Source organism: Zeus faber (assembly GCF_960531495.2).
Source record: "Zeus faber genome assembly, chromosome: 21".
Classification (NCBI taxonomy): Eukaryota; Metazoa; Chordata; class Actinopteri; order Zeiformes; family Zeidae; genus Zeus; species Zeus faber.
In genome coordinates this window covers 13,788,767-13,802,286 of record NC_137208.1, presented here as the reverse complement: position 1 = coordinate 13,802,286, position 13,520 = coordinate 13,788,767, and the positions used below count along the sequence as shown (strand labels likewise).

Here is a 13,520-nt window from a genome sequence, read left to right as displayed (position 1 = left end):
CCAAGTTTGTGAAACATGTGTGGTCAGGATTATTCTTGTAATGGACAAAGCATTCGTTTGAGAGATCTGCAAATAAGCTATACATGTGATGGATGATTCCGATGGGTAAGTTTCCCGTGGGCTGCAGGGTGCAGTTCCCCATACAGTAGTTACTTTATGTGCACACTCCCACCGTAAGTGGAGCAGGAGATGTGGAAATCGCATATTCCTGTATTGTGCATATACCGTATGTTCTCATGGACCTTCAGGTGTACAATTAATATTCAACATTCTAAACTGAAGATGCTCATTGCTTAAGGTGTCTTGCGTTCTGTCATGTTGATAACCAGTTTAACCCACTTGAAATAGTCTGTAGCACATGTGCAATTTGGTTTACTGACTTCAGGAGATCATAAAATATGCGTCATCGTCCCTGGGCTTCAACTTATCCCCATGCCTGCTGCTCTGGACTGCTTAATGGTGTAGATGTCTCTGTTATGGGATGACGCCTCGCATGATTCACCTGTTAATAAACAAGTCTAATCAAATGTAACTCACTATCGGGAAGTGATCTTCCCAGGAACCTGAAACGATTGAAACAACTGCTGAATTGGAATTATTGACGACACATTCAACCATTTCCTGTAAATGTCCATCATCCATCCATTTCATCATCTAAAAAACTCTGTGTGTGTGTGTGTATGTGTGTGTGTGTGTGTGTGTGTGTGTGTGTGTGTGTGTAGGTGCAGTTAAGTTAAGTTACCATTGAAACGGAAAATAACAAATTAATGTCTTGCCTGGTGAAATCATGTTTTATTGTTCTGCTTCCTGTTATGAAGACGGAAGAAATTGAGCCTCACGGCATCCACCCAAAATGTTCCACTTGTTCTTAAGGACCATGAACAATAACATGTAATCAGTTACATATGCTTTATTTGAGGAAAAATAATAATTTCAGTACAAAAATAACTTACATCTGACAAACACACACAGCCCTAAATGCACGTTACAACCCCGCAGACATTTAATAGTTTTGTTTTAAATTTGTTTTTTCACAGTTCTTTTCGTCACACCGCTCCCTTTAGAATAGGTGCTGTGAGATGTCAAAACATCAGTTTAATTGAATGAAATGGCCAAATCACCAAAACCACCATGGTAAATGGGTGATGAATTACATTTATTTTGTCACTTCCCTTCCTCCACACTCTTGTTTTCATGACATAATGGACTTGTAAAGTCAAAGAATAGGACATCAGTAGTTTTGAGCCAATCTATATTTTTAATGGTACAATTTATTATTTCTTTCCGTTCTTTGTTCTGGTGTGTGTCCAGTGCAACACATTGGACTCATCATATCATCACATCATATTTAAATATCCTATGGGGCAGGAGCAACTTAGTTTCGAAAATCGAACAGCATCATCTGCGATGAAAAGCGAGGGGGTGAGGTGGTCTGTGGAGGCCTTGTGGGCGGAGGCGGTTGGTTGGTGGCTGTGGCAGGGGCGTGTCTACTGGTTGGCCGGGATGGGCGTTGCCCCTCCCCAGAGATAAGCCTTGCCCACCCAGAGGAATCATCTGCCCATCCAATAAAAACTCTCTTCCGCTCTCCTACCATTTCAATATTTCCCGCAAACCTCCCGTATTTTTAAACTTTCTAAAAAAAAAAAAAAAAAGAAGGAAAGTTTCTGTTTTATTTATTCAATAGGTAAACAGACCACAATAAAATATCTGTTTCCCAAAAAGGTTCCTGGGAAAATTGCGATCAGAGCGGAGGTCGCTCTGATCGCTCTGCGAAAGCGGTTTCTCCAAACAGAACAGATAAAAACCGTGTGTTTTTATTGTAGACGTTGTGGATCAGTGTTTCTCAAATGGGGGTAGGTACGCGAACCCCTAGGGTTACTTTGAAGTACTGCAGGACGTGAAATAAAAAAAAATAAAAATAAAAAATGTTAATTTAAAAAATATCAGTCAGGCATAATTCCTAAAACAATTATTCTATAATAAGAAATAGAATATATTCTATAAAACATATTCCATAAAAAAAAAAGTAATGTAGTTCGATAAACCACATTTTATATTCAATATTCCTATTTTCAATGCAAACATTAACTGCCGCATAGGGCGATGGTTCTGAATGGACAGTTCGAGTTCAAGTTCAAGAGAGATTATTGCAGACAGTGTTGGAACGACGGAAAATGTAGAGGCCTATCTGGGCAAAAGAACCTTCGCCTTTGTGGTCAAACTGTGTCGAAACTGTGTCATTAAATACCCTGATACGAATTAGGGGCCAGCGCGGCCACAGTGTGACTCTCTGCGTCGCTCCGCCTGCTCGCCTCTGCCTCCGCCAAATGATCGCCGTGGCCCGTTCACCGAACAAAAAAAAAGACAGCGTGTTTTCATTCAACGGGTATTTTATTGCGGTCTGTTTACTTATTGAATAAATAAAATAGTTCAAATCGAATAAAGTACTGTGCGTAACCGGGACACTCACATGTACACACAGCCTTACATGTATTGCGTGTGTATATATTAAATTGAACAGTATCTGATTACAAGTGCTCAAGCCTAGAAATGGTTTATTATAATCGGACGGAGCACAAAATAAATCCCGAAACTTCTCTTTTAAAGGTTGTTGTTTCATAAATCAAACAATGATGATGCAGCTCTGTATTGTACCATTTTATGTAGGCATTTTTTTTTTTTTTTTTTTCACCAATATAAAGTTTTGTGCTGGTCAGGGGGTACTAGGCTAACAAATGTTTCAAAGGGGGGAACATTATTGAAAAAAAGTTTGCGAACAACTGTTGTAGATGAACTGAATGAAAGAACAACAACAACAACAACAACAACAACAACAACTACAACAAAAAGCCCGTGCGTAACGGGGAGACTTTCTCAGTCACTCTCTTAACCCGCCCCCTCTTCAAAATTTAACTACGCCCTTGTTTACATAACTTCGTTGAGGAAAAGAAACATGTTTGTCGTTGCCCGTCACAAATTTCCCAAATACCCACCCAAAGACGACATTCTAGCAACACCACCGCTGGGTGGAGAGAAGCGCCTTCTGAGTGGAGGTTACCCGGGTGGAGGGTGTCTGGGGTGAAGGCTGTTTTTTCCGAATGGAGGCTGGAGAGACGTCCACGGGGGCTGAGTGGAGGTTGTCCGGGGGGGTGGGGGTGGAGGCTTGTCCTGGGGGGGGGGGGGGGGGGGTTGGGGCAGCGACCGCTCCATCACTTCCTCCGCCCGATCTGCGCCAGGAGCCGCGCGTTGTCCGCCGCCTGAGCGCGCATGTTCTTGGCCTTGGCCATGTCGAACAGGATGTTCATGATGTTGGTGGGCACGTCCAGGGACAGCGTGTACTTCAGCCGCCGCTCGCTCTTCACCGCCTTGGCCCGGGCTTTGGGCTGGCCGCTGGAAGTCCTTTTCTCCCGCGACTCGCCGGAGTCAGCCTGGAGCAGGTACCTCCAGCTGTCCGAGGGGCGCTCCCCGCCCGCCAGAACCGGGCTGTCGTCGCAGAGGAGGTCGGCGTGCTGCAGGTGGAGGCAGAGGGCGGAGGTCCGAGCGCACAGGACCGACAGGAGGAGCAGGGTCTTCAGGGACGGCAGCATGCTGTCCTCTGTGGCCGCCAAGAGATGGGGCAAAGTTGGATGAAAAACTTTTTTTTTTTCTTTAACTTACATTGATATAATTATTTGGGACTGAAATTAATAAGGAGCGAAATTAACAATTTTGTGAATTATGAATATATTATAGTGGCAATCTTTCTATTTTTATAGATATTTTAGGGGGGTTTATTTTATAGTGCCAACTGTTTCTATTTTCAATTATTATTACTGTATTCTTGTAGTTATTAATTATTATTAACAATAGTTATTATTTATTTATCATTGCCTGTTGTTTTGAACTGTTACACTGCAATGTCCGTCTATAGATGAATATAGTACAGTATCTATCTATCTGTCTATCTATCCGTCCGTCCGTTCGTCCATCCATCCATCCATCCGTCCGTCATCCAAAAATGTGCCAAAAAATATTTAATAGAATTCAGTGGGACTCACCTCAGAGTGCAGCCCAGAAATGACACTTTAGTCTCACACTGAAGTTGAAATTTGCAAACGATATATCGTATATATGTATATATATATATGTATATATATATACACACATATAAATGAAATAATAAAGGAAATATCACTGCTTCCCAGAAGAAGTAAAAAAAAAAACAAACAAACAAAAAAAAAAAAAAAAAAACCCCAATAAAGTAAATAATGCGCTCAGGTCCGTTTGCGGAGAGCAGCGCGCACTGTGATCACGGCTTTGGCGTCTTCTCGTCGTTGCCTTCAATTCCCACAGGATCATGTAGTGGAGTCCGTGCGCCAGCGCTGACGTCACTCCGTGCACATCCTGCTGTTTTAATAATGGGGTGCGATGGAGCAACACCATTGGTCACAGAGCGTCACGACAAACCGAAGATTGTGTAAATGAATGGGTGGCATTTACGGTTCAGTTATATCAGTTACTTATTTATGCTCAAACCTCTCTATAATAAAAAAATAAATAAAACGGAAAAAAAAATCATTCACAGGCTCGGGCATTCATAGGCAGGGCAGGTGACTTTACCGCCGCCACGGAAACCTGAATTTGTGAACAGAACTGTGTTGTATATTACAGTATACAATGGTGGAACAAGTTCTCAGACACGTTTACTTATATAAAAGTACAAATACCTTGACACAAAATGACACTAGTAAAAGCGAAAGCATCACATTGACGTATGTGTGGTCGATTGAAGTATCCGTCATATCCAGTGCCCTGGTATAACAGAGCCTATAGCACATCATAAAGTGCTACTGCACCTTCATCAGTGCAGATGAGCGCTCATGCAGATCCTGATTACAATTTACCAAAAAATAGCGGATGTCATAGTCATTTAGAGGGTTTGCGGACCTGATGAATCACAGGTGAGCAATCCCGAATGAGCAGCTCGAGAGATCCAGTCCAAATGTTGACTCGAAACACGACCGTTAGAAATGTAGTGAAAAGTAAAAAGAGTAAAAACAGATATTCGCTTCATCCGAAGATACCTAAGTAAGTAACCGGCCCTTTTCTTCCATGCTTTGGAATTGATTACCGGTCAATATCGGTTCAATGCAAGAAAATAAATAGCCTTTTAAAGGGGACCTGTTATGCAAAAGTCACTTTTTCAGGGCTTGTGCGCATACATTGGGGTCTCTGAGGGGCCTACTCACGTGCAAACTGTGAAGTTCCGGTGAATTGTGAGCGGTCTGTCTCAGAAAAGCATGTCCCGAAACGAGCCGTTCAGCTTTTCTGCCCTCAACTACGCCATTGAGAGCTTCAGTAGAATAAGAACCCCCTCCATGGCTGGAGCCCCACCGGACCCGCTCGCATCGAAGTGAAGAGCCAAGCATGGGAAGTGCTCTGTTAGTTACACAGTAAATACAACATAACCGGAGTAAAGCTCAAACCCCACTGGCTCACTTAACTAGGGGTCTGGCTGCTCATTCAAATTTAAAGCAGAAAATGTTTTGGGGACCTCGGACACCTATATTAACATGTGTAAAAAGGAGCATAATAGGTCCACTTTAAGAACCATATGTTATCTTGATTTTTGGGTGTTATCTTGACAACAAAAAAATTAAAAAAAAATTCAAATTTTTCCAGAAAACAAAGTGACGTCCGGCCAGAGCCAGAGCGAAGACGAGGGTCAACCCAGATAATGAAAAGAAAATTGCAGATTCAAAAGGAATTCTGGAACAATCTGATGGATTACCACTTTAACTGCTTCACCGTCTCATTTCTAACCTACTGTTTTGCTTGTTGTTTTCCCACGTATGTCAGTTTTTATGTTGGTGTGTATCAACATGTGATGGTGTCTGTGGTGAAACGCACCAAACCCGGCGGAATAAACTGATTCTGATTCTAAGAATGAACGTTATGTCGCTGTCTGGTGGATCAACATGCAAGACACGTGGAGACCTAGCCAGGAATACTCAAACAAAGGCATAAAGAACTCAAAACAACAGCAGCCCATACGCGCATAAGATTCGACACGGACTGACTGGGGAAGACAAACTAAATACACCGGGGACACAGCAGAGGCGAAAAACACGGGTCTGCAGGGCAAACAAGGCGATACAGTACCTGGAGGAAACAGAGGGAGGACACAAGGAGAGAGATACCAGGTGGAGCGCAAGACTACACACACTAGGGAGAGAAGCATAACAAGGAACAGAATGAACTTATAACAAACACAGTGCAAAACCATGACAGAATAGATATTTCTATAAATTGAAGGACAACTGCATTCCAAGTTTTAGGCCTCCTCCTACTATACACACGTCGCACTCTGATGTGTATCCATCTCCACCCAGGGGTGCCGGAATAGGGGGGGGGGGGGGGGACACAGGGATTTTCTGCCCCCCACTTTCAGGTATTATGGTGAGCGTGAGAGAGTGTCCCCGTTATGCACGGTGCTTTTTATGTTTTGTTCAATAAGGAAACTGAGTGAAATAAAATTGATCTAAATATATTTACGCCTTTATTGACAATCCATCGCCCGCGATTGCGCCTTCTCCGAGGTCTCCATCACGCATGGAGAGGGAGACGGGGGCGCACATTGCACCCCGATCGCTCCCCCAGAGGACACACACACACACACACACACACACACACACACACACACACACACACACACACAAATCCGGGGCTATTCATAAAGCATTCGGGGCTGAAGGCCTGGATGCCCACCCCTAGCAACGCCACTGCCTAATGAGCTACCGCTACAGGTAGATTGGGTGTGTGCCACGTGACGTGACGTTAAGAAGCCACATGGCTGATTTGGTTTATGTTTATTAACCAATTAAATACCAGATATTTATTTGACACCGCTTTCAGCCAATAATCCAGACCACCAGTCTTAAGGGAATGTATTCTTACACATAGCCTATTTCTTTTATCATTATTATAATTTATTTGTTGATAATATACCATTAGATAACATATAAAATAGGGATGATCTCAAAAGGGGGACAGTGCTCCAGCTCAAGGCTGCGCCGGTAGACGGACGCGGTATTTAAAAAATGGTCCAACCTAAAACACAGTGCCTTAATAAAGACAATGTGTTTTTATTTGACATGTATTTTATTGTATTCCGCTCCCTTATTATATCCTATCGTGTCCTCACTACATGGTATGATCTGGCGCCCGTTTCTCCAGCATAACAAGATCTAATGTACATGTTCTACCAGATGAAACTGGCGCTTTTTTTGTGTCGCAGCAGATTATGGAAGAATGAGGGGATCACAAGGCGTGGGGGTCTAACAGGGTGTCTGCCGGGTTGAGCACGAGTTTAGCAAAAGTATTGACGGAGCGACTGGTCACGTTCACTGATCCTGTAATAAAATGTCCTCCTCTCTCCAATGCTCTTTAAACAATGTCCATGAAATGACTGTAGCACTGAAGTTCATGGCCAGTGCCAAATAATGTGCGCTGCCATTACACCGACTGATGATTCTGGAGAAAGGACCTGGCTGCATTCACAGTATCCATTTCCTTTATTTCTCAGTATCAATCCCAGCCTATCACGTGATGTACAGTAAAACGTAAGGCTCTCACATTCATCAAAGGGTTAGTAGAAAGGGCTTGAAAAGCTTTCTTATGAATATCTTTATAACATAGCTCCGTGTGGGGATGGTGTAGTTTAGGCAGCCACACCTGTCCTGGGTCTAGGTAATTGGCCCCAGGATCAGAGTAGCTGCATACCTGTTGCTTGTTAATTGGTAGGTAAAAGGTAAACAGGTAAAACCCCCATCCCCACACACACACACACACACACACACACACAGGAGAGGAGTCCTTGTCATGACATGCTGTCCATCTGCTCCAGGCCTGTTCCATCCAGCCCACTCTCTACAATAAACTGGTTTGTTTCCAACCACATCATCTGTGTCTCTGTGCCAGAGGGCCCTGGAAACACTTACCGGGGTGGCGTGTGGCAGATGGATCTACCACAATGGGTTCAGGTGCCATTGTGGCACGAGTTGACATGAGCAAAGACGAATTCTAATCACGGAAAATATGAAAATTATCTGAATGGCCACCGTTTGTCTGAGCCAAAATGACATTAGAAGTTTATTTTTTATTGCAACTTGTGTGGAAACAATCACCCCATTCAGACTGGGAAACCCCCGACACCGGCACAATGAGAAGACTTTAAATAACCCAATTAAGTCGTGGGCTGCAGGGACTGCCCTGCCGTGGACCCCCCCCCCCCAGGGTCTGCCACCTGATGGAGGGCAGCCAGGGGGTTTGGGTCGCCGGCCTGCCGGACCCCTCCCCCAGTCGGGAAGGGGCCTACCAAGTAAATTTCCAAGGGGGTAGATATCGAGTTTTGCCGGAAGACTGATGAAGTGTTTTGCATGGCATGTGGTGAGGAGGGATCTTCGGTGGGCGTGACGGGTGCGGGAGGTGATAGAGGAGCCTACAAGTGACTGGTCTGGCACCATCGCGCTGGTGGGTAAGCCCGATGGGCCAGTCTGGTTCTGCGTAGACTACCGGAAGGTGAATGCGGTCTCAAAGTTCGATGCTTAGGTCCATAGCCGCGGACAGCAGTGGGGCTTTCTTCCCGCGGCTGCACACCTGGCCCCAATTGGCGTCCAAGCGACGACAGTTGGGGCCGACTCGGGGCGGGACGTTTTTTTTATGTTCATCTGTCTTGCAGTGAAGGATCCACAATCGACAAGCAAGCCTCAGAGGAGAAGCATGCAACGCTCTGCCTCTATGTTCGGTCTTATGACTATCATTCGAATATTACTAACGTTTGTCCTTTTGGCCAGCACACCCCTCGGTTGTTGATTAAAGCGAGCCAAGCTGATAAATAAATGCACGCCTAACCGGCGCTGAAACCAAGTGTCTCCATGTTCCACCCTGGGAAATGACCGGCCGGTGGCTAAGTCTAGTGGCACTGCGTGTCAGTTCAGTGAATTGAAAACTTAACTAGAAGTAGCTCCATACTGGAATAAAGACAAATTAGGCTGCACAGAGAGGGGTGGAGAGAGGTTTTTTGTTTTTTTTTAATCAGCTTCTATCACTTTTTTTTGTTGATTGATAAGGTTGCGCCTCATTTAATCACAATGCCGACACCCGTCCCCCTCAATGCAAAATAAATTGTCAAATGGTCTCCAGAGATATTTGCAGCACACTTAATGAACATTGCACAGTTGGGACTCTATTGCCACGAATAAAATAAATAAAACAGGAGTGGATGAGAAAAGGCGATCCCTTTCAGTACACATCACAGGGAGTGTCTGTGCTGTCGTGACACGCCTGGGAGGAACACGACTCCCAAATGTGGAGCCAAGAATTAAAGACTGACTGGGTGGCGCCCTTGACCAGGGCAGTGCAGATTCTGAGATATGAGTTGCCAGTGCGTATGAGGGCTGTGTGAGGTGGCCTGGGGGTATGGATGCAGGGACACAGGGTTTGAAAATCAATACCTGTATGCAGCCTCAAGTACCAGGAAAGAGTATTGGGAAAAGACTTGACTCAAAACATTGATTAGAACAGCTAGAGCAGTCTGTGACGTTCAGAGACTTGCATTACTTGACTGTAACGCGGCTATAAAGATAACATTTAACTATGTCACCACATTATGATTTCCAAAACCTGAGGCGATATCTAGTCTCGCCTGTCCTACTCACAAGGCAGGCCCATACACAGACAGTAACGCATTTATAAACACATTTGTGTTGTTTGTACACAGGGATGTATACGCTGTTAACTTCAAACAATGCTATATGGATAAATGTACCCACCATGTGTAAGATCATCATAAGATCATTGAGATTTCACTGTAAAGATGTATTTATGTTCGTAATGGTGTGTTTCAACAGTGAAGTGGAATTTCTACAAAAAAAATTAAGTATTAGTATTAAGAGTTAGTATAAGTATTAAGATTGCAGTGTTAATCGATGTCCATAAAAAAAGCACTGCTACCCCTCTTATATACACATCAAATCACATTTAAAAACACTGTTCTGTGCAAAAGAAATGTTCGAGGCCTGTAGAGACATATTCTTATAATCACTAAAATACGTCTAAACCTGTTTGATTTTTTTGAATACGTCCAGTCAGTTTCGGTCAACTCTTATCAGAAACTATTTTAATCACAAGCTTTTGATAAACAAAATGACTCATTAATCACATATTGATGCCTGTGGAAAAAAACCCAGATAAAGAGATAAAAGTCAAATAGTGGACATTTGTTGTATTATCCCTGAAAGAATCACATTGTATTATATATTTTCATCATAATAATATACATGTGAATTCACTCATCATTTCCCAATAGAGTAGAGGTAGCGTAGACACCGTCATCCTTCTCATCTAGAGGAATGACAGAAATCGGCCAATCTGTTGTTTTCCAGGACGGGGAATTGATGTTCACTGTGCTGAATAAACATACATTTCAATACGATGCTTTATGCTTCTTACACAAGCAAGGAGTACATCATCCTTCCACGAGTCTATAACAACACATCTATGCAAGTGGAGGTGAAGCAGGGGTTAAAGTCTCGAGCGCTAGGCCAGATTTCTGGTGTATGACCATTTTGTTTAGATTAATCAAATATTCTCCTCCCTAAACACTTTAAGCAAGTCTGTTTTCAATAATTATTTTCAGCCTTGCAACAGTATATCCCACAATAACCGTCATCCAATTAGCAGCTAATTGCTTTCGGCCCAGCGCTGTGTGGCATGCTGTGAGCACAAGATTCAGTTTAGAAAAATAAGGAAAATAAGTTGATTTCGCTTGCTTTCATAAGATGTCGTGTCATAGAATTAGAATAGAGGACACTTTTTAGCTCGATATTTAACATTGTTGAATAGCGGTCTGTTGAGTTTACCGGTTCACTCTTGACCATGTGGCCGAGAACCGATACCTCACAACTACAGTAGAATCCCGATTTCATAGACTTGATCATCGGACACAAATTGTTGAAAAGCTCTTTCAAAACAATTTCAAATGCACAAACCAGCTATTTGAAAACTCAGGCTGTTGCCCTTGAGTTCACACAGCGTTTAGCACATAAGCGGTTCTATTCATCTATTTGTGAATAGTCGTATTCTACCCGTTACCCCCGACGGCCCTTAAGGCTCAGGGATCTTTCTTGCTCCAGCCCCACGTTAAGTCGTATAATACACGGGTCTTAGAGAGTTGAGTGATGAGTGATGAGCGTTCACATGCCGCTGAGTAATGTTCAACACACGCGTCATATTGTGCTGGATGTAACGGCAGGTTGACGCTAAACTGTCACGGATACCACTTGATGCAGCTGCTCGCTTCCGCAGTCAAAATCCAATAGTTTGATGTAAGTGTTACTTCGCCGACTCCGACCTCCCGGTGTACTGAGCGGATGCAGCCCAGTTTCCTGACGATTGCTCCTAGTCTTTCCCAAATCGTGTCAGGTGTTTATATACCATTCGCCGGCTCGCCACAGATCCTCTGGCACTCCCGTCTCGTGTGAAAACGGTTTTGGTTTCCCCCACAGCCGCCGAACACAAACGGCCGACACTCTCCCGAAAGAGGATGGAAGTACCAGAGCAGCGCATACTCTGCACAGTCGCCCTCCGCCATCGGTTCCAGGCAACGGTCAACTTCTGTACCTGGAAGAACAATGCAGGGGAATACAATCAATAACTCACCTTTTCAGAGCTGTTTTTAATGTGTAGCTAATCCCGCCTGTTTTATGTTTTCATGAGCAGTTTAACTTATGTATCTGAGGGTCTGAAGTGTCTGAGTACCCTGAAAAGTGCACAATAAATAAAATGCATTATTATTATTATTATTATTATTATTATTATTATTATTATTAATAACAAAATGACAGAAGTCACAGAACTCAAGAGACTTGACAGAAATACATCACGCAATGGGGCGATTAATTCAAGTCAAGGACCAGAGAAGCAAATGGAAGGTAGGGAAAGGAGGGGGATGTCCCATTGTCCATATCAACTTCCTCTCTCACTCACCACTTGAATTTGCTCCAAGAACCCTTCTCTTCATCCTCTGTGCCCACTCCACAGCTCCTTCTTCACCAGAATCTGGACCACAGATTATTCTTGTAATTCCGGAGTAAATTTTTAATTGATAGCACTTACACAGAACAGTGTCAATATTTGAATAGGGTAGTACTATACATGGCGAAGCTGCTAGGTCCACTACAGCGACTGAAGTGGTTGCATCTCCCTGAAAATGCTGGGGAACCTTTTAAAAAGAAAATTACAATGGAACAGAGATACTAAATACTATATCAGTTTGCTTTGGTGCATTTGGGGTGATAATAATAATTTGGGATGATAATGTTGGATGTTTATTATTGATAATAATAATGTCAAAATATAGCTGCGGGCAGCAATACACGGGGTCCAGTTTAGTCATGTTGGGGGCAACTCCTGGCTTCTCTGAAACGCAGAACAATTTTCAGAGTTAACGTTGAATGCCGAAACGGCTCCCACCGGTCTGTCGTATCCTGGTTGCTCGTCTCGCAGAGCAACCACTTCGTGGTCTTCACAGCTCAACTCTCCTGTCTTTAAAGGAACCGTCCATGTTTGCCGGTTAACCAGAACTTCTCATTGTTATAAATCATCATGTTGTCTGTGGAAATAGAGCTGCGCTCTCAGTGACGGGTGGCTGTTTGGTGCCGTGTTGGGCACGTCATTTATTTTTTGTGTTATTTAGTTGGATTACATTTTCGGTAAATTAGGTTTCCATGATACAGAAAAAACTTTTGTGGAAAAAAAGTTGTGGTATTTCTGTGAGAAATGACCTTTGCATGGCTTCTATTTTTCCGACGCCTCGCTAGATCTTGAATGCATCACTCAGTCGCACATTTCAGTGGTTTCGACTGGCGGCGGTGACCAGTTTTTAAAGACTACCTTTTATTGCATTTTTCATTAATCCAGCAAAGTGTTGGGGACTATGGACTTATAGATCAATCAAACAGATCTACTGACATCTACCAGGTAAGAAGCTACATAAATGAACACGTAAATCGCTAGTTCGTCACGTCAAACAAGTCCATAACGACTCTGTCCAATGTACACACTGGACACGGTCCAACTGGACATTCTCAATCAGAATCTGTACATTTTTGGTAAATAATACGATGATGTCCTAAAGCGTCTCGCTGTAAATCTCATCTCATTCATTTTATTTACGAAGTGAGATGTCAGTTAACCAAGACACCTGACAATTTTGGGTCAAAGTTGTTCGGTACTTCTGCTCCATATGTGGATTGATGTGAATGACATTTAAACCACATAGCGCTTTAAACGAAACCTCAGCCCTGTTCGTAGGTTCTGCCGATGCATGTCTTCCAGATACTTTTAGTCGGGTTGGACATACTTCGGTGTGAAATGCATTGGACTGCGCCTGTAATATCAATCTAAATTTGGTCCGTTTTTCGCAAATTTTTGCTCCATATGTGGATCAATTTGGAGGAAACTTCAACCACGAGGTGATT

The 13,520-nt window shown here is 43.3% G+C and overlaps 2 protein-coding genes across 2 annotated transcripts in view; both read right to left on the bottom strand.

Annotated features, from left to right (window-relative positions):
* Positions 1-3,209: 3,209 nt before the first annotated feature.
* ucn3l (urocortin 3, like) lies at positions 3,210-3,587 on the bottom strand (the record flags this gene model as incomplete). The annotated part of the gene is made up of 1 exon (XM_080022620.1): positions 3,210-3,587. One exon carries the CDS (start codon positions 3,585-3,587, stop codon positions 3,210-3,212), a length of 378 nt encoding a protein of 125 aa, XP_079878746.1.
* Positions 3,588-10,051: 6,464 nt separating this feature from the next.
* Positions 10,052-13,520, bottom strand: part of col7a1l (collagen type VII alpha 1-like) — an 84,347-nt gene continuing 80,878 nt past the window's right edge. Inside the window, exons 104-105 of the mRNA XM_080022618.1 lie at positions 12,028-12,099; positions 10,052-11,661 (exon numbers count right to left, since the gene is read on the bottom strand). Of these exons, the coding sequence (XP_079878744.1) occupies positions 11,468-11,661; positions 12,028-12,099 (266 nt within the window). The 3' untranslated portion in view covers positions 10,052-11,467. The remainder of the gene's footprint in view (positions 11,662-12,027; positions 12,100-13,520) is intronic.